General features: G+C 45.9%; 3 protein-coding genes across 6 annotated transcripts in view; 1 reads left to right on the top strand and 2 right to left on the bottom strand.

Annotated features, from left to right (window-relative positions):
- bcl9 (BCL9 transcription coactivator) overlaps window positions 1-5,831 on the top strand; it is a 41,917-nt gene extending 36,086 nt beyond the window's left edge. For all 3 annotated transcript variants that reach the window (XM_083776651.1, XM_083776652.1, XM_083776650.1), the window contains exons 8-10: window positions 67-2,248; window positions 3,461-3,733; window positions 3,924-5,831. In XM_083776651.1, coding sequence (XP_083632777.1) covers window positions 67-2,248; window positions 3,461-3,733; window positions 3,924-4,987 — 3,519 coding nt within the window. In that variant the 3' untranslated portion in view covers window positions 4,988-5,831. The remainder of the gene's footprint in view (window positions 1-66; window positions 2,249-3,460; window positions 3,734-3,923) is intronic.
- A 1,231-nt stretch (window positions 5,832-7,062) lies between these two features.
- acp6 (acid phosphatase 6, lysophosphatidic) lies at window positions 7,063-16,248 on the bottom strand. Of its 2 annotated transcripts, none has more exons than XM_083777031.1 (11): window positions 16,117-16,248; window positions 15,048-15,279; window positions 14,811-14,939; window positions 10,811-10,941; window positions 10,574-10,653; window positions 10,390-10,477; window positions 10,034-10,166; window positions 9,747-9,847; window positions 9,548-9,640; window positions 8,678-8,843; window positions 7,063-8,492 (listed from the first exon to the last, which is right to left on the bottom strand). In XM_083777031.1, exons 2-11 carry the CDS (start codon window positions 15,270-15,272, stop codon window positions 8,358-8,360), a joined length of 1,281 nt encoding a protein of 426 aa, XP_083633157.1. In that variant the 5' UTR covers window positions 15,273-15,279; window positions 16,117-16,248; the 3' UTR covers window positions 7,063-8,357. The 2 variants fall into 2 exon arrangements, with proteins under 2 accessions (XP_083633157.1, XP_083633158.1); XM_083777032.1 differs by having other exon boundaries at window positions 10,390-10,474.
- Window positions 16,249-19,169: 2,921 nt separating this feature from the next.
- Window positions 19,170-20,344, bottom strand: LOC310867418 (gap junction alpha-5 protein-like). Its single transcript, XM_083777500.1, has one exon. It carries the CDS (start codon window positions 20,323-20,325, stop codon window positions 19,171-19,173), a length of 1,155 nt encoding a protein of 384 aa, XP_083633626.1. The 5' UTR covers window positions 20,326-20,344; the 3' UTR covers window position 19,170.
- Between the last annotated feature and the right edge of the window lie 3,468 nt (window positions 20,345-23,812).

Below are 23,812 nucleotides of genomic sequence, written 5' to 3'. Positions count from 1 at the left end.
GTGCACAGTTCTTTTGCATATGAATATAATATCTCGTTACTTAAAATCCTCGTATCCCTCTTACAGAATAATGCAGCGGCGGCGGCCCTCCGAAATGACTCCAAGCCCTCCCAGCAGACCCCGTCCCACCCTCAAGATCAGAACCACCAGCCTGGATCCAAGCCGTCCTTACCTGGCATGACTGAGCCCACCCCGCCCCAGCCTTCCAACCAAGGGGCCCAGTCCGGCGTCCTCCCGCAAGAAGGGTCCTCCTCAGCGGGCATGGACACGAAAAACCTCCCCGGCAGTAGCCCTAGCAACGCGGCAGTCCCAGGTGACCAGGCACCCGTCAGCCAACCCGAGGCAGGCCTCAACCCTCCACAGGCAGGTGAGGCAGGGCAGGGCGGGGGCCCTGGAGGGGTAGGACTGACGCCCCAGCAGCAGCAGCAGCAGCAGCTGGCCCAGGAGCTATTGAACATGGAGGCCAACACGGAGGGCCTTTCCCAAGAGCAGCTGGAGCATCGTCAGCGCTCTCTCCAGACTCTACGAGACATCCAGCGCATGCTCTTCCCCGACGACCGCGACGCCCCCGTACCGGGGCCCCCACAGTCCCATGGAGGGCCCCACGACGGAGGTCCTGAAGGTGGCCCCCGCAGACCTGAGCAGGGGCCCCTCCAGGCAATGATGGCCCAGTCCCAGAGTCTTGGGCCACCAGGCGGTCCTGGAGGTCCACGACCTCAAGGGCCACCCTTCGGTCCTCCGCATGGTCCTAGAGACATGCCCCCCTTCCCACAGGATGAGATGGGCCCACATATGGGAGGTCCCGGGGGCTGTGGAGAAGGTGACCAGATGACCCCAGAACAAGTGGCATGGCTGAAGCTGCAGCAGGAGTTTTACGAAGAGAAGAAGAGGAAACAGGAAATGCAACACCGTCCACTTCCTCCTGACATGATGATGCACCCTCATGGTCCACGGGGCATGATGCGAGGGCCCCCTCCTCCTTATCAAATGGGCCCCGGAGAGATGTGGGGCGGACCAGGAGGCCCACCTGAGCACTACCAGGAGCGCATGGCCATGGGCCCTGGCCCCAGAGGCATGCCCCCACACATGCAGAGGATGCCCAGCTTCTCTGGCATGATGAACCCCGAAATGGAGGGACCCCCTAGGCCCGGAATGGGCTGGCCTGACGACATGCCCCAGAGGATGGGAGACGGTCGAGGCTTTCCTGGGGGACCGGGCGGCATGTTTGCGGGTCCAGGGGGTCGAGGTGAACGCTTCCCAAACCCTCAGTCTGTTCAGGAGGCCATGTTCCACCAGGGAATGGGCGGCGAGAAAGGCCTCCCTCCTGGAATGATGATGGATATGCAAAGGATGATGGGCCACCAAAGAGGTGGCATGGAACCTGGAAACGGCATGGGCATGTTTCCCAGGATGCCCGGCGATGGCCCTATGAGCCCCTCCTCCAGGCTGCAGGGAATGGGGGGAAGAGAAATGGGCCCAGAGTTTGGCATGGGGCCGGGGCCCGGGCCTGGCCCCCACATGCACCCTTCCAAGCTGCGAGACGGCCCCATGAATATGAGTCCAGATGAGATAATGAGAATGAGAGCAGGAGGGGGGCCTCCAATGGAGAACATGGGGCCCCAGGGCAGGCCTATGCAGGGGCCTCCCTTCCCTGAGCAGGGCCAGCCCGGAGACTTCCCTATGGGTCCTGGACGGCCCTTCCCTGGTGGCCCTGGAGGAATGAGAGGTCCACATGGGGATCCAGCGTTTGGCCCAGAACACCGATCTACTCCCACAGGAGGTAATGGCCGTCTTAACCACCTCCCCCCTGCATCTGTACCTTCACAGGGACAGAGAGGCCGCAAACCAGCAGATCTGAATGTCCAGGCCGGTGGAGGCAACTCTCCCAGCGTTAACCCACTCAAATCACCACCTCTGAGGCAGGTGCAGTCTCCCATGATGGGCTCCCCTTCTGGAAATCTCAAGTCCCCTCAGACCCCTTCCCAGCTGGCTGGCATGCTCACCGGACCCACCGGCCCCAACGCCCAGCCCGCTCCTCCTACTTCGGCACCGATGAAGTCCCCACACTCGATGATGGGTTCTGCAGGCGCCTCCCCGGTTCACATGAGGTCTCCTTCTCTTCCTAACCCTTCTCCAGGATGGGCCTCCTCTCCAAAACCACCCATGCAAAGTCCTGGTGTTCCACCTCAAGGTGGTAAGCCATCCCTCAGTATCACCTCGCCAAATATGATGGGCAACATGGAACAAGGTATACTTTTTGTTGCTGTACACTACAGTGATCCTATTATTTGCTACTTCTTTCCTCTGTATTTTCTTTCTTTCTTTAATTAGTTTATCTTTATTTTGGTGCATTTTAGAAAATCTATTTAGTTTATAGCATGCTATATACCATTGGTTCTCAAAGTGGGGTCCAGGGACCCCTTAGAGGTACTTGAGGGAGTTCCAGGGAGTCCCCAGCTAAATTACAGATGGTTAGGAACCAAATGGGTCTGTACACTCTCAGAGTTAAATTAACAGTGATTTTACAATACAAATTGGAGTCCCAGAGATCAAATGGGGGTCCGTAGCCTATTGCATGTCAATGAAAATTGAAATGAAAATGTTTAAATAGCTGGTAGAGCTGTTAAGAAGCATTCTCTTATGGGGTTCCACAGGCTAATAAATGTCGACTTGGGGGTTCTTGACATGAGAATGTTGGAGAACCACTGCTATATACCACTGGTTCCCACACCGTTCAGGTCGAGACCCAAATAGTTTGTCCGGGACCCAAACTAGTGAAAAAAGCAGATCTACAAGTGCACAACACGTCGCTTCACGCCTCATTGTAAAACTGTAGATAGGCTATTTTCACAAGCATACGCACTACGTTGAAAACTTGTAGATCGGCTATTTTCAATACGTCTTAATTATTATTATCGTGTTTGTTTGTTTTTACTTGAGTCGTGACCTATAAAAATGTGACGGTGACCCACAAATGCGTCCTGACTCCTGACCCACTACTACCCACTGGGAAACAGTGATGTTTCAGTGTGTGTAGACCCAGGTTATCACGGTTAATTTATGTTTCAGTGACATTCTCAATGGTTGGTTATGGCACAATCAATTATCCCAGCCTATCTCATGATGACTTACCCTGTGAAATTATAGAGAAGTCCTTCATTAATCAAATGTTTCACTCATTTTCATTCAGGGGAACATGTCTGTGAAAAGATACATTATAGACCAGTGGCACCCCCTTGTGGTAATTCAGTTTAATTAAAAAGCAGTGTGGTGTAGTTTGCTGTGGTACACTGGTAATGTAATTAATTCCTTCCATTCACTACCGTGCATGCATCTGAAAATAGCAAATGCACACTTGTTCTAGTATTGCCACAAAATGTGTCTATTTTCACATTTTATTTAAAAGAGAACTGAGGTTTTGGATGTCATTGCTCATGTGTCTCTGTCCCGCCTCCTCCAGGTGGCAACGGCCCCCCGTCTGCCCCTCCCTCGTCAGGGGCTCCGCCTGGCTCCATGTCCCACCCAGGCAACGTCCCGTCCGGCAGCCCGTACACCATCCCCCCTGAGCCAACGCTATCCCAGAACCCCCTCTCCATCATGATGTCGCGCATGTCCAAGTTTGCCATGCCCAGCTCCACCCCACTCTACCATGATGCCATAAAGACCGTGGCCAGTTCTGATGACGACTCGCCCCCAGCACGCTCCCCCAACCTGCCTTCCATGAACAACAATGGTGAGTGGTCTATAGCATCTGGTGTTTATGTTCTCGTCTGGAGCGACCTAAGGGTGTATTCATACTATTCTCCTTTTGATCTTTTCATAGCCATGTTTGCATCATTCAGATAAGCAAAGCCTAACTGTCTGGCGTTCTTTGAAATTAATATCAATCACCCTTTTTTCTTCTTTTGTGTTCCCACCTGCAGGTATGGGAATGAACCACCACCCAGGAAATCCACGTATGATGGGACCTGGCAACGCTGGTCCCATGCCTGCCCTCAGCCCTCTGGGCATGACGCCCATGGGTTCACAGCCCCTCTCCCACGGCATGCCCCCTCAGATGCCGTCTCCTAATGCTCCAAACATGGGTCCAGGCATGATGCCGCATGGCATGATGATGCCCCAGAACCCCCAAGACCCTGGGATGCCAAACCCTCAGATGATGTCCCAGGGACGCATGGGCTATCCTCACCGAGGCCAGGGCTATCCCCTTACACAGTCCCCGTCCCAACAAGGCCCTTTCTCTCCTCACAATGGTCCTGGTCCCCAGGGCTTCCCTGGACATCCTATGGGCTTCCAGGGTGAAGGGCCCATGGGGGGCCGGATGGGAAACATGCCCCACGGTGGAGGGGGTGATGGGGGCATGTGCAAGCCCAACACCCCTGGTGGGCCGGAGTTCAACATGCAGCAGGGCGGCTTCAGCGATGCAGACCTACATGAGGTGATGCGGCCGGGAGCATCCGGTATTCCGGAGTTTGACCTTTCCAGAATAATGCCATCAGAGAAGCCCAGCCAGACTCTGTCCTACTTCCCCCGAGGGGGAGGAGACAACCCTGGGGGCAAACCGCCACACCCCTCACACCCCTCTGGTTTCCCCATGCAGGGCATGATGGGCGACGGCCCCCCCAGGATGGGTATGCCCATGCAGGGGATGGGGGGAATGCCGGGAGGTCCCGGTGGGGGAATGGGCCCCCAAGACATGCCAATGGGAAACCCCGGGCCGCATGGCCACAATTCCATGCGGCCCCCAGGGTTCATGGGCCAAGGCATGATGGGACCCCAGCACCGGATGATGTCACCTGGGGGGCCGGGAGGGATGATGCAGGGGAGACAGATGGCCCACCCCGGCCCCGGAGGTTCGCCTAACATGATGATGTCGCTGCAGGGCATGGGCGGCCCCCCACAGCAGACAATGATGATGGGGGGTCAAATGAGGCCGCGTGGCATGGACATGGACATGGGGTTCAGCCCGGGACCTGGAATGTTCTAATCCTACACAAACCTTGTATCTAGAATGTTCTCGTGACGATGCACATGGACGGGTGGCGCGGATCACGCGGTGTGGACATTGTGCGACAATTTAAATGGACTCTAATAAAGGAAGTACAACATAAGAGACAGGATGTACCCGGAAATGAAACGTGCAAAGCAAAAGCGGTGACCCAGTAATGTCCTGTGGGATCTATTCCAATGGAGACTTGGACAGGCCCAGAGTGGAGTACTTTTGCCACAAGAACATTTCATTTTGACTCAAACTTCAGAATGTATGGGATTGTTGTGCATCAGTTTCACAAAACTGTTCCTTGTGTTTTTTTTGATTATCTGACTATAAAGATGACTTCAACATCAAAGAGGAATCAACCTAACTAAAAGTCAGCGTGGAGATGCTACAGTATATGTCTACTTTTTTCAAAAAACAAAAACTACAAAAAAAAAAATTGTCATGAAAGGAACAAGAGAAAGGAATAAAAAGACAATTTGTGCTTTGTGAAGACTTTAGTGGAACACCATCTTGTCTCTCGCTCCATTGTTTTGACTGTTTCTGTACAGTATATACCTGTGTGGGTGAGTGAGCGTGTGCGCGTGTGTAACAGAAAGAATGCGTGTGTGGAATGTATGTAAGTATGTATAGGCATTCTATCAGTGACCTCTCAGCTCCTCTTAACCCAACTTTCATTGGGGGAGGAATGCCCCCTAAAATACTGTACTGTTTACCATTGGTGGGCTATTCGAATTTTAGTCTATTTTAATTTCCTTTGTAACTCCAGTGTATAACAAACCAAACTATGACCTCATTAAGATAATAGTATTATTAAAAAAGCACAAACATGGACCGTCTGCCGAAAGCGTCTTCTTTCTCCATTTTACCATTGAGAGCACTTAAAAGCACAAGTCTCCTGAAAGCTCTGCAGCACAAAGATCATTGAGTCATTTTTACTTAAATCCCTCAGTGTTAATTGTAAGAAAAGTTAAGTCTGATTTAAATGATCACTGCGGATTTTACTGTGTTGGTGTGATTTGTCTGAGTGCTCCAAAGCTGTCAGGACAAAACTTTTGCCAGCGTGAATAATTACCACTCTACCCAGATACGTGCTGTATGTGTTGTTCTGCTTCGTGTTCCTGTTTTTTTGTTTCTCTTGTTGACTCTGGGTAATAATCATTCCCACAGCAATAATCCCCCAAAGGTGGTCAGCAGAATGGGACAGGATTGGCTGAATGCCACAGCAGGTATGTCTGGTATTATGGAGCTAGAGATGGTTAGATCTTAGTTAACATTACTAAGGCAGGTCAGGTGTCCACAGTGAGACACGGAAATGTAAACATTTACTGTGTACCATCCAGTTGACTTCCTCTCTTTTCTCTATTGTATAAGCTTGTCATGTGTTTCTCCATTGGCTTTGGTGCAGTTTAGCCTACCAGGGCTGTGGTGGACAACAAATAAAAGATATTGTTTTGGTATTTACATGTTGTCAGTGGTGTGTGTGCATGTGCGCGTTTGTATCACTCTTGGCTATTCATGTTTGAAGTTTTGTGGTCCATATGCTGTCTTTCGTTCTGCATGTCAAACCAGCTAGTCAAATTAAACTTGAGTATGAATGTGACCAAATGGACCCGTTAAACTATGGCAAGTTGTAATGGTCCATAGTTATTTGTACACTCGGTTACAAATGGATAAAATAACACTACATTTATTAATCGTTCAACTCCCGACTACCAGCAGGAATAGGATGTTTTGCTTTTCATCCACTTTATAATATGGAACTATTTCTGACTATTTTAAGTGTCTTGGAGGACTGGACAGTTCATAAACCTGCCCTACCAGAACTTTCAAGCAAGAGAAGCTGTAGTTTCTATTGGCTTGGAATCCCCATTGATGTCATTGTTAGGCAGGTTTCTGAACGGTCTGCAGTCCACCTATGAGATACAGTGTGTAGATGAATATTGTGCCATTTCCATCTTATGGGCAATTGAGCATTAGTTATTACCAAAGACAAGGATGAAAATGGGTGAATGGCTTTTTAAGTGCTCAGAGACTTTCGCCTGTCAATAGAAAGGAACAGAACATTGACAACTCATATTTATTTCTCCTCACCAATCCAAAACAGAAAACAAAACTTCTACTTATTTTGCCACAGTATGCATGCATATATTTAAACAGTCAACAAATCCCCAAAAGAAGGCACCAACATTTCACTCAAGGCATAGATAAATTCCCTTTGATGAGGTTCTATAAATGATTAGGAAAATACATTCACGCACACATTTACTAGTATATTATATTACACATTTGGTACTCTTTATGAACATTTTTACAGTTCAACTCATAACTGTAATGACGGGATGATTGAATTGTCTTGTTACAATATTTTAAATGATGTAGATCAGGGGTGCCCGCACTTTTTTGACTTGAAGGCTACTTTAAAAATGACCAGCTCAACAAGATCTACCCACCCCCAAAAAATTAAATCACATTGCTGAAAATAGTTTAAAAATGTACCTGAATGGAATAGCGGCGCTGTACATATAAGACAAACACACTTGGAATGGAAAATAGAGGGGGGAAATGGAATTAGTACCGTTTTGTATAACTAATGCTACGGAAGTTTGTGTGCTACATTCTTGAAAATTGTGGGTCTGAGCTGACGGGCCCTATTTGATGTCAATCAATGAAGTCACCTTAATTAAAGTGGCAGATGCTTTTATTTTATATAAAATAAATTAGGGCCATGTCATGTGGTCTACCTGCACAGCCTTTGTGATTCAATGGTAGATCACAATCTACCTTGTGGGCACCCCTGACGTAGATGATGATGCCAATCATGCCACGGACCACCCTCAGTGGTTTGCAGCGTCATGCCACGGACCACCCTCAGTGGTTTGCAGCGTCATGCCACGGACCACCCTCAGTGGTTTGCAGCGTCATGCCACGGACCACCCTCAGTGGTTTGCAGCATTCTTAAATTGGAAAAAAAAGAACCATGTAAGATGTTCCTTTTGAACAGAATGAATAGAGCAGTAGTCGTGGACTTTGTCAACGGACATCTGTGAGCTGAACAGTCCATATTGGGTATGAGCAACTATACCCGATACCAAGTTGTATAATTTTGTTGATCAATCCATCAACTATCTTGATGGTGATTATATTGAACAAAAACAGTACAATTCAGAGTCCTCTAAAATGGGCTGGGTTCCAGGACTTCTGTGCCCAAGAAAGAGGCCTCTTGTGCATTTTGACATTGAGGTATGATGCCTGTCTGACACATTCTGCTGGATGGAGGGAGAGAGCACGTAAACTATAATGGCGGCTTATAATAGACAGTGCGTGCCATGGGCAAAGCTGTGTTTTAGAGGTGAAGGGCTCAGGGTTGAGTGAGGCCCTCTGTGCTGTTGCAACGTTTCTGGTAAAGTTCAGAGGTCAGGGAGTAGGCTGAGATGGCCCGTTTGAATTCCTGCAGGGGGCAGTAGACTCCACTACAACCTGGTAACAGCTGGTCCTACAGACAAAGACAGTACAGTACATTATCTGCAGGGCAGATCACCCTATAAAATACTCTGTTCTTTTATCCATTTGTAACTAAACTAAAGAGTGTACATAATGTGTAATTGGATCCGTTACATTTGTACACATTTAAATGAACACACAGGATATTTCTGGAGTATGTTGCGATCTCATTCTTACCTGGCCGATGTAGGACACTTTGACAAAGGCCTCTTTTGTCTCCCGGTGCTGGTGTAGCTCAAGGGTGATTTCGGCACCATATGGTGGCCATCTCTTGTCGAAAATCCCCAGAGCCATAAGACAGGGCATCAGAGTCGTATCGTGTGCAGAGTACAAGAACAGTTTCCTGGGTGAGGAAATGGTAAAATAACTGATTAACACAGTGTACGTTTGCCAAGTGGACTCCCATTCCACTCCCATTCATTTATTGAATACAGTTCACCACAGTTTGTATTCAAGTTGAAGTTAATGGTGCAGATTATAAGTGTTGCTGTGCCTCTGGCTCTGGTTAACTGACAAGGGAATTCTTAATGAGTATTCAATGTACCGTTAATGGTAGGTAGTATTAAACAATTTGTTGTTGGTATTTTATTTTGTAGTTAAATGTGAATTTTAAGCTGATCAGGCAATATACTATCCATATTAATGTAATGCTGCATTGCAGTCTATGGTGTGTAGTTTGGCACTGTATATCATGACCCCACTTTGGGAACCACAGCTCTAGTCAGTCTATGATGTCACCGTCATACAGACGAGAGATAACGTTACATTGCGCTGTTTAAAGCGCACACTGCTTTAGTTGTGTATTGTTGTTATGTTATTATTATCAAGACAACAGGAACACAGCCAAACTGTATTATTTGCTCTAAACTCTGACTCTTCTATGACATGACATTTTCTGTCTCCCAAAGCCCCATAGTCCACAGCGCCCCTCTGAGGCACATAAGTCGAATGAAGTGTACCCGGGTGCGCTGTTGAATCTCGGCCAATGTGAATCATGGCCATCGGGGACCAGGCAACCGTATTCGGGAATGGTGTCTGGCCTCTAACCTGTTTGGCTCTGATGAGCTGCCCTGTAGTGACTCCTCAATGTTGACCATCATTGTGTGCAGGAGTGGTCCCACACATAGCTGCAAGCTTTCCCTGAAACAAACCATACATATTGTGATATATATATATATATATATATATATATATACTTGAATCTGCCCATTTGAAGAGCCCCATTTCCCCTGCCTGTAACAGTAACCTCTTGCTGGGTTCGTAGATGTGGCAGATCATGTCCACTGCCCTCTGTTCCACTGTGTTCCTCCATGTATCCAGTACTGGAGGGAAGGGCAGGCCATGTGCCTGTTGATACGCACAGATGCAGTAATGTCAGAAATTACTGAACACGATACTTGGCTTGTGAAAACACACAGTTCATCTGAAGCATCTTGCAGAGCTGGACCTTAAGGGATTAACCTCTTGGTGCACATTATTACTTAATCTGGCTGCGCCTAAGTTAAGTCAAATGTATCAAGAAGATCATGTCACCTCTCTAGCGACCATGTCATCCCTAATGAGAATGAAGTCGATGCGCTGGTGAGCGGCGATGCCCAGTGCACCTTGGATGTTCTGCAGGTCGGCCGCAATGTCCGGTAGAGTGGAGGATTCAGCCCAGCGGTGACTGCACAGAGAACACACACACGAACACACACACACACACACACACACACACACACACACACACACACACACACACACACACACACACACACACACACACACAATAGGCAATGATAAACCATTAGTCGTTTTAACTGCATTTTGTTTGGTTAGGGCATTGGCTATTCTGGCTGTTATTGCCATAGTTGTGTGTAGAACTAGAAGATAAAGTACATTCTGCTTACCCTCCAACGAGTTTGAGTAGTTTGCATCCATGGTAATTAGGGTAGAGGATTTCAGCCCCTGCCTCTGCTGTTACTATGGGAACAGCTTCTTCAGGTGGAGGGAGAACACAAAGAATATCAGAAATCAGGAAAAGAGGTGAGAGCCTCAATCACATAGCAGGTATACTTTGAACTTTCATCCTACCATTCTGTCTCTGCTCGAACAGACCTGCTACCAGACATTTGGCAGATTCAATGGTCCTCACAATGTTAGTGGAGCGCACACTAGAAGGAAAAAAAGTAGGTCATGGAACTTGGAAGGCATATGTAGAACATATTCAGAATGATATCTTCTGCACTTTACCCAATGTATCAAAGTAGTATAACGAGTATGAGTCATTGCACATTGCTAAATGTAATGATACATGACTTGTATTCTTACTAGACTTCTTCTGGGCTAAACGTGGGGCTAAGGAAGGAAGTTTCCTCAACGTATCGCCTCCTCAGCCTTTTCCCCAAATCATAAAGCTGCTGCATGCCCACTGCAGTTAGCTGACCAGGGAATGTGCCACCCTGCGAGGATGACAATTTGGATCAGTGATCAGTTATGCAAAAGCCAGATTTATACTTAATTGGGATTGATTGATTGAAATATGTATTCACAGTTTGTAGAATGGATACAGTTCAAACGAAAGTATAGGTCAATACAGGGTTCGTGCACTGGTGTTGTGCATTGAAAATAGCTGATCTACAAGCTCACAACACGTAGATCTGCTATTTTCAGTACGCAACACCGGCATGCAACTTAGTATAAATCAGGCATAAGACTTATATAGCACGAGTAAGTACATGCATCAAATTGTGTTTCCACGTCTGCATTTTTGTCTTGAGTCTGCATGATGTACATTTTGTCACCAGCTCATGTCCGCATAGATATTGACATGCCTCTCAGATATTGTGACTGCGCATAAACGTATGTGCCGACAACTTAAGTACGATGACTGTGCAGTGTGCATGCACTAGAAATGATAAATGAAAGGATTTCTCTCACTACTGGCTGCATTATATTCTGTGACAATAAAAGACTTGAAATTGAAGTGATGTTCATTGAAAGCGGAATAGAATAAAAACCTGAATGAAAAGACTTTACTGAACGAATATATTAGCACTGAGGTCTTCAGAGTATAACAGGAATGCAAATTAGTAATTGACACAAGGTAATAGTAAAAACGAGGATAGTAGGCCACTTGACATGGCACAAATCCATTACGTCCATTTGTTGACTTGCAGCCTGTGTCGTTCTACCCTTGAATCGGGGGCGTCATTTGGGTCATCAGGGGATGGTAATTGCCATCCTCCAGTGGTTCCCAAACTTTTTTTGTCAAGGACTGCCAAATTGACACTAATTAGCCCGCGGACCCCCATTTGAAAAGATATGCCAGGGACCCCCATAAGAGAAGATTTTTACGGCTCTAGCAGTGACTCTCAACCAGTTTAATTTCAAGGACTCCCAGTTTGACATGCATTAGTCTGACCACCATTTAATGGCATTTCTATCTCTGGGACCCCAATTTATATTGTAAAATCAAATTTAACTCTGATAGTGTCCATTTGTACACTCTCAGAGTTACAGACCCATAAGGGTCCATTTGGTTCCTAACTATCATTTAGCTGGGGACCCCCTGAAACTCCCTCAAGGACCCCTGGGTGTCCCCGGACCCCACTTTGGGAACCACAGCTCTAGTCAGTCTAGGGCCCTTTCTGAAACCAGTCCCTTGACTTGAAGTGCTCTCGGGAGGTTCCCTCGTCAGAAAGTGCCCCTCCAGCTGAATCAAGTTCCCTTGATTAGGGTGCTGGGTATAAAAAACTGATTGGAGATACACTCACCCTCCTTGTGAAGAAACAGGAAACAGACACCATTCGTTGCCATGGTTACCATCATGCAATTGTGTTACCTGTTATTTTGTTTGTACAGTTATATTGCATTGCATCGTGTATGTTTGTGTGACATGTGGATTTCATTAATATGGAAAAAGGAAATACAGCATGACTGTCAAAAATGACATATACATCCATGGTGTTTATAAATCATTGTGTTAAAAGTTGTTTTGTTTGTGTGGTTTCATTTATAGTTTTTCACGGTGGGGTAAATAAAGAGCCCTTGTGAACATCAGTTGGAGCGTTGTCTATTCTGCATCAGATGAAGATTGTTTAGGAGGAGTTTATTTATCATTTATTTGTAGTGGTACTTCCATTTGTAGGTCACGGTTTCCATGCGGACAGAAAGCAGGGCTGCACAAGGCAATCGAGTCTAGATCGGCACAGACTCGCTCTTGAGGGCTTTATAAGCCACTTCCACTCAAGGCTGCTTGGTTTCGGACGACACTTAATATGGTGCAGCCTCGCGTGAACGCGCATATCGAGGGCAAGTGTGTAGGGCGAGTGGCAAGGAGCTGGTTTCAGAAAGGGGGCTAGTGTTCAGATTTAACCTCAAATTCAGTTATTTTATGCTTACTATCCCCAATTTCATCGTAACCACTATCCGTAGCCCATATACATTTACATGTGACGTGTTATAATTTAGATAAGCCTTTTATTTTATTTTATTTTTTTAAGATTTTTTTTTTGCGGCTTACGCCTTTTATTGATTTTTGAAGGGACAGACAGTAGGCTGACAGGAAACGGGAGAGAGATGGGGGGATGACATGCAGTAAAGGCCGTGTCGGGTCCGGGAGTCGAACCCGCGGCACACTGCGACTGGATTACCAGTCTGGTGCCCAGACCGTTACGCTACGGCCTGGGCCGATAAGCCTTTTATTGTATGCAACCATTAATTTATGAACCACTCTCAACGTGGCATCTCTATTTTGGGAATGTCATTATAGGTGAACACTTTTAGATAGATAGATACTTTATTTGTCCTTTCGGAAATTTGTTTTGTGCACAGCAGTCGTCAGGATATACATAAAACATGCAAACAAACAGATCACACAGTACATAGACAATAAAGAAACAGTGCCAACAGAAGGCCACCGGTCATAGTTCCAAGAGGCATCACATCACACTTTATGCACGGAACTGAGATGGGGCCTGCTTGTTCATAAGTCCTATACTTATGGGAACAAACGATCTTGAGGCCCTAGCCTGCAGGGAAGGTACCCTATACCGTCGCCCTGATGGTAAAAGATGGTATTGGCTGTATAACGGGTGTGTGTTGTCCCTAGTAATAGCTTTCCCCTTCCTGAGTACCCGGGTCTCATACATTGAGGTCATACTCTCAAATCATACCCCAGCTATTTTACTGGACACGCTGATGATTTTATGGAGTTTGTTCTTATTAACCAATGATAATGAGCCATACCATGAAACAAAACAAAATGTCAATGCACTCTCCACAAAGGATCGATGAAAAAGTGCCATGATATTTTTTTCAACGTTATACTGTCTCAGTCTGCGCATAAAATGCAGCCTCTGCTGATCTTTCTTGTAGATGGAATGAGTGTTGGAATTCCATGTCAGCTTGGAATCAATCGTTGTACCCAAGTACTTATATTCGTCCACCATCACTACCCCATCCCCACCAATGACTATTTCCTGGTGTGCATGGGCACCAGTCCTAAGGTCCAATATGACCTCCTTAGTCTTTTTGATATTAAGCTGGAGGAAGTTACTCCTGCACCAACCGGCAAACTCGTCCACTGTTCTTCTATAGCTTATCTCATCATCCTCAATCAGACCAACAATAGCTGTGTCGTCTGCGAATTTAACAATACAGGTGTTGTCTGACTCACTCCTACAGTCGCTTGTGTACAGCGTGAACAATACCGGTGAAATCACGCTCCCTTGCGGAGCCCCCGTGTTGGTCGTAATGGGGAGAGATATTGCTTTATTCACCTTGACCTGTTGTACCCGCTCAGTCAGGAATGACTCCACCCACCTGATGATATTGGTGTTAACACCCATATCAAAGAGTTTCCTCATCAAAATATGAGGTCTCATTGTGTTAAACGCAGAGGAGAAGTCTACAAAGAGTACCCGAGCATATCGTTTCTTTTGAGGTTTATCTAGATGGTAGTAGATTTTATTAAGCATAAGAAGAAGAGCATCATCAGTGCCCCTCCCCTTTCTATATGCAAATTGCAAGGGGTCCATTTCATGTTGCACATTATTAAGGAGGTTTTTTCGCCCGAGAATACAAGCTCTCAGCGTGTTGCTTGGAGACGCGTTGAGCTTGTAGATCCACTATTTTAGAAAAGGGGCTATGGTAAATTATTTTTTGCCGCCCCCTATTTCTTTCTGAAATTACGCCTCTTCCTTGAACACCAAATTGAAGTTGGTACAGTAACTAACCACATGGTGTCGTCTGTCCATGGACACTCCCCGAAATGCGCAGAAGTATAACCAGGCTTTAATACCTACTCACACAACCCACACGTACTTACAGTGAGTATGTTGCTGCGGTAGCTGTCTTCTACAGGAGCTGGTGGCTGGGGACCTCCTTGCAGGTCTGTCACCACATACTTGATCTGAGTGTGTAATGGAGGCTCCAAGAGAGTTGGCACCCACTGAGCCTTTGATGACAGAGACACATGACCAGAGAATTAATGATATAATAATTGTATTTACTTAATGCCATTTTAGTCCTACTACAGGTCTCCTTGTCAACCAGCGGGCCTCACCTCCATCACATCGGGTATAGATTTCAGCGGTGTTCTAGCCCCGTGTCGGAACAGGACTTGGACCAGTTTGAGTTCATAGGGGGAGTAGACGTTTGTGTTGACAGGACACCCACCAGATGCCATCTCATCTTGTTCAGGATTCTTCTGTGACCACAGCATTGAACCAAATGCCATAGATGCTGATAGTGAACCTAAAACGCTAGCCTTGGTCCAAACATGCCTCATTGCTGTGCTGAAAGTAAGAGACACACATATGCCTGGTATTTACACGTGTGGTTTACTATGACAACCAACAACATCATCATACTCTTACTACTAGTCTACTACTACTACTTCTACTACTAATTATGGAATTGTATCCAGTATGTATGTGAAAGACTGCAATAGTTTCTGGAGCTAAAATAACTAGTGTGAATGTAACCAAATGCACCCTTTTAATGTGACTCCTTGATTACAGGAATGTAATCTGACTGCTCATGTCTCTTGTGAAGATGTGCTATAACCAAGTAGTAACATGTAAGTACCCTTGCCTTATTAAGCAAAGCACTTCTTAGTTGCATAATCCACCATTTCCAATATACACCATCACCCAATGCTCTCTGCTGCTGCCAATCTGTGCCGTGATCATCAGATGATCATGCTCCCATTCCAATTATTATTATTACTATTAATAATATTATTACTATTGTTATATTATTATTATATTAATTATAATAATAATCAGTTGAGAATGATAGAAAGTTCGAGCTAATGTATGTTCGGGAACAAGTAACAACATTACAACATCCGCCCGGAACTGTTAACGCAGACACGCAGTGTATTCATGTTAATGTTTGTAAGAACGTTACAATAACACTGCATGTAAAACATAGCCAACAGCGTGAATTAGTGTTAATGTTAAAAGTAAGCTAATGCTAGCCATGCCGCCGGTGCCCCGGTTGCTAACCCAATTCATCTACAGTTCACCGGCTCACACAGTAAACTTCTGGTGAACTGCAGGTTTCTTTAAGGTTTGATCAGCAGCTATTAGTATTATGCTAAAGTATAATAGTATGCCATAAATACTTACTTTCTGAGTAGAGGGCGATGAGTGCCTTTTTTAATAAATGTTGATGCAACTTGACATTCCCAATCAACTGTAGACACCGGCTTATGGCAAAGAGCGTATTGGAAAGTGTAGTGTTTTTAACGAGAGCCTACCGTGGAATCGAAGCAGGAAATTACCTCCACCAAAACTACATTTCCCAATGTATTTCCTCCGGTGCAACTATACTACATTTCCTCCTGGACCGCACGTGAGTTATTCACTATAAAGTCAGAAATAATGTTTTATAGGCTTTTACGTTTCAGTTTTGATTTGAATTATGTTCAAAGCGTGTTTTAACCTTAGAGTAAGGTTAAAACCTTAGAGGTTAAAACTCCCCAATCTTATTAACAAAAAGACAATATATACGGCCGTCAATCACCACACACTTGCAAACTTTACAGAATTTAAGGCTATACTTCTTGAAGTTAATCACATTCACAATAGATCAAGTTCACTTAAATGTATAATACCACAATGAAATTATACATCAAATTGCCAATGAAATAAATAATAAACGCAAATTACACAATTATAAAACACGGGCTACATCAGCCTAATTGTAATTCTCTCTTAAAAAACTCTATTTTTATTTTTCTATAATTTGTTATTGACCTCTACCACTACACACAAAACGACAGAAGTAAACCGTGGTGAATTTTTGTCTTTGTATTTGATTATTTATTGTTCATAAATATAAAGGTCCGTACCTGACTTGCTTGCCTTTATGGATAGCAAAATCCCAGTTGCCTTCAGCTATTCTCATTCATCATTGAATCAGTTTATGAACTCGTTTTTCTTCCAGTGCTGATGTGCAAACACGTACGGTATATGAACTCGTTTTTCTTCCAGTGCAATGTGCAAACATTGTCATTGTGTCAACTCCTTCCACCTGCCTGATATTCCACACACAACTCTTACAACATAACCAACATTTAATCCACACTACTCTAACTGCTACTTCCCCAAACACATGTTACTATTAGGCCTATGCAATATATATTATAGGCCACTCACTGAATGCATGGTTCTGAGGCAAACTGGCAATTGATTGAAATATTCCTGAAGGATGGGAAAGAATGAGTCAAGTCAATTCGTTGATCATTTATTGATTTGTGATAAGTGATAGGGTGCAACACATTGCACAAAGATACAGAATGAATGTTTATTGATAGCAGTAGTTGACACACACACACACACACACACACACACACACACACACACACACACACACACACACACACACACACACACACACACACACACACACACACACACACACACACACACACAGCAAAAGCAGTGCTTTTCACAAAGTGAAGTTATGAGTCTGACCCAACTTCCTAAGTTTGAAATTAGTCTATGCATTAATAACATTAATGAAAAACATCCACTACAACATTGTATGTAATATTTCTACTAATACAGATGTTACACTTGTAGGTTTTTCAGAAGACATGAAATATCTCCACCTAGTGGCTGAAACCCGCTGCAACCAGCTCATTGGCAGAACCGTCAACCCTTGAATAATGTCAAACCGGTAGGTCTAGTACTAGTACTTTCAGAATACATTCAATTAAATTGTATGATTCTTTCATACAAACCCTCCTGACACATGTGATGACTAATGAGAATTTTACTCATTCATACATTTTATTTTTAATCAATTGTTTTGAAGACGACACTCATTTAGTGACAGGTCACTGTTTACACCTTACAAAAATATGTAGGCCCTACGCCTATTCAATTGACTCATCTGTATTGAACATGTATTTTAAATATTCTGCAACCTGAGAGTTACAGTGCAAGGAAGTTATTTACTGTTATCATGTATTAACCTTACAGTCTATGTAAAAAAAAAAAAAAGGTTTCTTACACAATTCTTTAAGGCACGTTCACTTGATTGTTATAATTCATTGTGCACATAGTCAGTAAACATCCAGTCCATGGAATGGCAAGATTCAGTTGATTCACAGTGTATTCCATGTCACTTTGGCTGAGTGGGGGAGGCAAAAACAATGGCTTGAGCCATTTAGAGCCACAGTCTGAATATTTATTGCATTGCAGAGATCCCACAATATCAGTTTAAAAGCCAGAATGGCAGCTGAAGGTGGCCTCATTCATCTCTCTTGCTCTTTCTCCCTCCCTCTCTCCCCCCTCTCTCGTTCCCTCCCTCTCCCTCTCTCTCTCTCTCTCTCTCTCTCTCTCTCTCTCTCTCTCTCTCTCTCTCTCTCTCCTGTCTCTCTCTCCCTGCTGAAGTAGGGTCTTCAAGGTGAGTGGTGATATAGCTAGACTTCCATATCAAAAACATAATATTGTGCAATTGTCAAATATGACCTTTTTTTTTTTACCCTGTTCTGATTTTTCTTTTTCCATCTGCAGTTTACGGAACATGTCTTTTATTCAAGCTTGAGTATAGTTTTGTTCATAAAACGTATATGGCCACATACCTCATGTTTGTAGGGTACTCTCAGACCCTAACCTCGCGTCACCAGGCTTTCCACTGGTGAAGCCTGGTCTGTGTTCCAAAATCTCTGTGTGAACCGGTCTGGAGTGGATGGTAATTTACGTCATGTTGTAGTCACTGATTTGTAGTCATCAGGCAGGAAACGCCTGATGGCGGAATAAGAAGATTCATAGTACTGATTCCGCCTTGTGGTTTCCTGCCAGGTGACTACAAATCATTAACTACAACATGACGAAAGTTACCATCCGCTCCCGACCGGATCAGAAACCCGAAATGGAATGCTGCTTAGGCTACTCTGACCCTAGTTTGTTTTAGGACATTTTGGCTCTCCTCTATGGTCGATGTTCTGTGTTCCATGCCACACCAATCTTGTATAGCACCAACATTTGCATAGTTAGCCCAGTGACTGATCACTCCACTCAGAATTAACATTCAGAGCTCGCCCTGGTTTATCTTTTCAAACTCATCAGTTGCAGCGTTAATCCTCCACAACCTCTATCTCTTTTCGGATCCAAAGTCAACTCTATCCTTCTCACAGTCGCACCTTCCTCGGCCTCTCTCTCACTGGGGTTCTAGACAGCCAGGTCATCTGGACGAACACGGCTGCTGCTGCCGCTGGTCTTGCTCAATCGCCGCTTGTCCTTTATGAATCCGGAGTGCAGCAAGGATGGCGAGGAGCAGCTGTTGGGCACCTCCGTCGGCACGTGGTTGTAGCTCAACCTCAGGAAGTCCGCCTCGTCTTCCATGCGGTCATGGCTGTGGTGGCGCTCGGTGGCCAGGTTAGCAGAGTTCTGTTGGAGTGCCATCCTGTTGTTGAAAGGATGAGATGCCATGGTCAATGGGTTCATGGAGGACGGTGACCTGAGGCACTGGCTGAAGTCCGGAGGCGGGGTGCAGGAAGCTGTATGCCGCGACAGGCTGTCGGGTTCCGGCGCCGTGGACACGGCCACGGCCCTCTGGCTGTTCTTCTGCGCGGCATTTTTGCGCATGCGCTTCCTGGCCCTCCTGTAGGCCAGGTGGTAGAGCTCCACCACAGAGAGCAGCAGAGACACGCCAGCCACGACCAGCATGAAGACGATGAAGACGTTCTTCTCGGTGGGCCGCGACATGTAGCAGTTGACGGGGTTTGGGCAGGGCCAGGCGTTGCACAGGTACAGCGAGGTGAGGAACACCCCGTAGATCATGTACTGCACCACGATGAACATCACCTCCATCACCGTGCGGATCAGGATGCTCAGGATGTACGTCTGCTTCAGCGCCCCCTTCAGACGAACACGGACGGTCGTGTCGGGTGCCGCCTCCTGCCCGCCGCTCTCCTTCTGCTGCAGGTACTCCTTCTCCCTGCGCGCGTCACCTCCGCCCGTCTCCTCCTCCCTCTGTGCCTCCTTCGCCTCGTGCGCCTTCCTCCGGCGCTTCTCCTCGCGGCGCACCGTGTGCATGGCGTGGCCCATGTAGATGAGCGACGGCGTGGAGACGAAGATGATCTGCAGCACCCAGTAGCGGATGTGCGCGATGGGGAAGGCGTGGTCGTAGCACACGTTGGTGCAGCCGGGCTGCTGCGTGTCACACAGGAAGTCGCTCTGCTCGTCGCCCCAGGACGACTCTGCGGCGGTGCCCAGCACCAGGATGCGGAAGATGAAGAGCACGGTGAGCCACACCTTCCCCACCGAGGTGGAGTGCTCCTGGACCTCTTCCAGGAAGTTTCCCAGGAGGCTCCAGTCGCCCATCGCTCCTCACTGGACTCACCTGAGAGACATCGGGAAACAGCAGGAGGTGGAGGGAGGAGGTGGGGGGGTTGGGGAGGGGTTGTCTAGAGGAGGGAGCGAGAGGAGAAGGGGGTCCAGAAAGTGTGGAGGAGAGCAGACGGAAAAGAGAGACATGATGAGTCATAATAGGCAGCTGTTGACCAACCATTGTCGTAGTGATACAGTGACATGTTTGTGTGGGTGTCTATGCATGGGTGGCATTGTGTGTGTGTGGGGGGGGGGGGGTGTGTGGGTGTATAAATAACTTGTCTCCCAGTGAATTGCTTGAGGAATGGACACTATGGCATGAGAACACTTTTCTCATGACAGACAGACAGACAGACAGAGAGAGAGAGAGGAGGGGGGATAGAGAGCGAGCTCTGAGTTCATGCAAAAGTAAATAGCGAGGTTGTTTGTATAAATTATGTTATTTATTCATATCCCTGAAAGCTGCATGCCAAACTATGTGTGACAGACAGGGCGATGGGCCATGGGGCAGGTCGACGCTAGGAGATGCTGTCCTTTTAGTGGGATGCTGTGACCTGCACTGGACTGCACAGTCTCCATCTTGCCCACAGCGTGTGTGTGTGTGTGTGTGTGCGCGCGCACACACACACACACGCGTGCGTGCGTGCGTGCGTGCGTGCTTTGACCCTTATATTAATGAGAGTTTGGGTTTCACCCAAACATGGCAATGACAGCCTGATGTGTCTCAGCAACAAATTACCCTACAAGGCAGCTGGCCACCCAGCTTTATGGGGCTCATAAATGACCCCATCATCGTAGGGTTAAACAAACCCATCCGAGTTGAAAATGGAGACCATGAGACAAAAAAATCAGATAAAAAAAAAGCCCTTTGAATTGAGACACAGATCTCCAGCCGTGTACATGCCCACCTGCTAGTAGATTTTACTACGCAAATTAGCGACCCAAGACAGACGATGACAACAGAAGAATCAAAGTGGGGGGAGGGCTTTTGCCTGACAGCTTTTTCCAGCTCGTCAGTCGTCACAATTTACTGCTGCTACTTGGCAAGGTTATAGGAAATATGCACAATCTGCTGGATTAAAAAGGACAGGTGTGTGTGTGTGTGTGTGTGTGTGTGTGTGTGTTTTAATTTTTATAATGTACACATACAGTTAAACTCTCAGGACATTTACAGTGTACATATCGTTGCTGTCCGGAAGAAACCACCTGTTTTTGATTATTATTATTATCATAAATCAATGCTATTGAACATCCTTTATGTCTGTGTGTTCGTTAAACAAATATTGATCCAATGAAAAGTATTAAAAAGCGCTTATTCCTAACTCCACTTAAGCTGGATGTTTTTAATTTCCTGAAAATTGAACGTGATGGTTAGGTGGTTTCATCCAGACAGCAGAGATATAGACACCAGTAAGACGCTATACTGGTGCAGACACCTTACTCGACCTCGCCGCGTGCACAATGCACGGCACGCATCCGCCTGGGTGACGGCAGACTGCTGGGCGAGCGCTGGCATGGGGCGTCAGATCAAATGAATGCTGTAGTGGCCATATATGGAGCGTGTTTTGAGTGTACAGGGTTTGATGAGGTCAGATCAACATATTGAATGTCAGAACAGGTCTGCTCCATATATGGAGATCTGAGGGTGGCAGCGGGGGCAGTGTCTTGAGTGTACAGGGTTTGATGAGGTCAGATCTCCATATATGGAGATCTAAGGGTGGCAGAGGGGCTGTGTCTTGATGTACAGGGTTTGATGAGGTCAGATCAACATATTGAATGAATTCTGTATTGTCCATTTGGAGCGTGTCACAAGGCGTGACGGACTGACTGGCAGGTGTGATTGACTGACAGGTTTTGCAGGTTTTCATAGTAAACTGCGACCTACAGTCGCACTTATATTATCTTACCATCCCACCTCTTTCTGAGTTGCTGAGCTGAGCTGCTGTGCTTTCTCAGTTGTCATTTCCCTGCAGAAGAAATGTTCTTTTCTATATATTCTGCTGTATAGTGCTTGGCAATGCCTGGCTGATGATGACTCTAGTCTAGCTCTTAACTGCCTCTTGTCACCCCCCACTGTGAAATGACCATGACTATGACTTGGAAGTACATGTCTTTCTCTCTCTCTCTCTCTCTCTCTCTCTCTCTCTCTCTCTCTCTCTCTCTCTGTCTCTGTCTCTGTCTCTGTCTCTGTCTCTGTCTCTGTCTCTGTCTGTCTGGCTCCATAAAATGGAAAGGCTGGACCCCAGGCTTTGTGTCCTTCATTCTAACTGTGGCGAAAGAAAAAAACACCATGAGAACGCATGAGAAAGGAAATGTTCAACCTCCATGCTGTGCCACACTGACACATTAACACAGGAAGGTTTTTGAAAAGGCGCTCTTTGTTCCATCTACGTACTACTAGTGAGTTTAAGAGTTAGCCTGTTTATGTCATTAGTTCACGATTGTGTCTTTGGGCTGTCCATAGAAGCCTTGGAAGGCAATACCGCCTTATACCGGCTCAGGCAACTCACTCAGCCTTCACCATGAAAGACATGAAAGGAAGGGAGTAAGGTTATCACAATAGCAGGAGGTAGACATGACTGAAACAGCCTTGCTCTTATCAGTGAATACTGACAACAGGCTTTCCTCACCTGTTTATGTCCAGCCTGACCCAGCAAGTATAATATCCCATCCCATGTTAGGCTGAAGTGTCATAAACGCACGCACGTGCGCGTACACACACACGCACGCACGCACGCACGCACGCACACACACACACACACACAGACAGACAAGGTGTTCAATAGCATTGATTTATGAAAATAATAATCAAAAGCATAATATTCCGGACAGCAACGATATGTACACTGTAAATGTCCTGAGAGTTTAACTGTATGTGTACACTATAAAAAATATTTTAAATTTTATACAAAACAGACTATTTCAGGACAATAAACTAGAAGTTCAGGCTGCTACATGGCCCTCACACGTACTCCGCAGTCCGCACCACAGATCCAACCAATATGCCCATACTGTATGGAGGCCCCCACAGCCCAGCTCATCACAAAGGGTGGCAGGGATTTTTCAATCCGGGCCCCCAAACTGCCCTGCCTATTAATTTAAGACTTGCAAAGTCTGTGTCATGTTTTAAATCCCCTTTGAAAACCCATCTTTATGTTAAGGCCTTCTCTTAAATTCCCTTTGCTTATCTTATTCTATTATTTTCTTCATTATATGTGTATGCCTTCATTTTGTGTTTGCTGTTTTATTTACTGATATCTTGTTGTAGCTGTGATTATGTTGTTTACCCCATAGTTTGTTATTATGTTGTTTTTACCATGTTCTGTAATTGTAAAGCACGTTGTGACCATGTCTTATTATGCTCATACATTATATGGGCATGCCCATATGAGAGCTCTGTATCTGTCACTATTATGCCCATATAATTATGGAGATAATGCCCATGTTATGTCTCAGTCATAGTGAGTCATACTGTAGTGGT

This window comes from Protomyctophum parallelum, assembly GCF_964188405.1.
Source record: "Protomyctophum parallelum genome assembly, chromosome: 11".
In the NCBI taxonomy this organism is placed as follows: Eukaryota; Metazoa; Chordata; class Actinopteri; order Myctophiformes; family Myctophidae; genus Protomyctophum; species Protomyctophum parallelum.
Note: the sequence above shows the minus strand (reverse complement) of the source record. Positions and strands in the feature narration are given on the sequence as shown.

What these genes read in the sequence shown, in the direction of transcription:
- LOC310867418 (XM_083777500.1), bottom strand. Translation starts at nt 20,325, where the DNA reads ATGGGCGACTGGAGCCTCCTGGGAAACTTCCTGGAAGAGGTCCAGGAG.
- acp6 (XM_083777031.1), bottom strand. Translation starts at nt 15,272, where the DNA reads ATGAGGCATGTTTGGACCAAGGCTAGCGTTTTAGGTTCACTATCAGCA. An exon ending in ATCTACGAACCCAGCAAGAG is followed by an intron (nt 9,641 to 9,746) that starts GTTACTGTTACA and finishes GGTTTGTTTCAG; the next exon opens with GGAAAGCTTGCAGCTATGTG. An exon ending in AGCTCATCAGAGCCAAACAG is followed by an intron (nt 8,844 to 9,547) that starts GTTAGAGGCCAG and finishes TTCCTCACCCAG; the next exon opens with GAAACTGTTCTTGTACTCTG.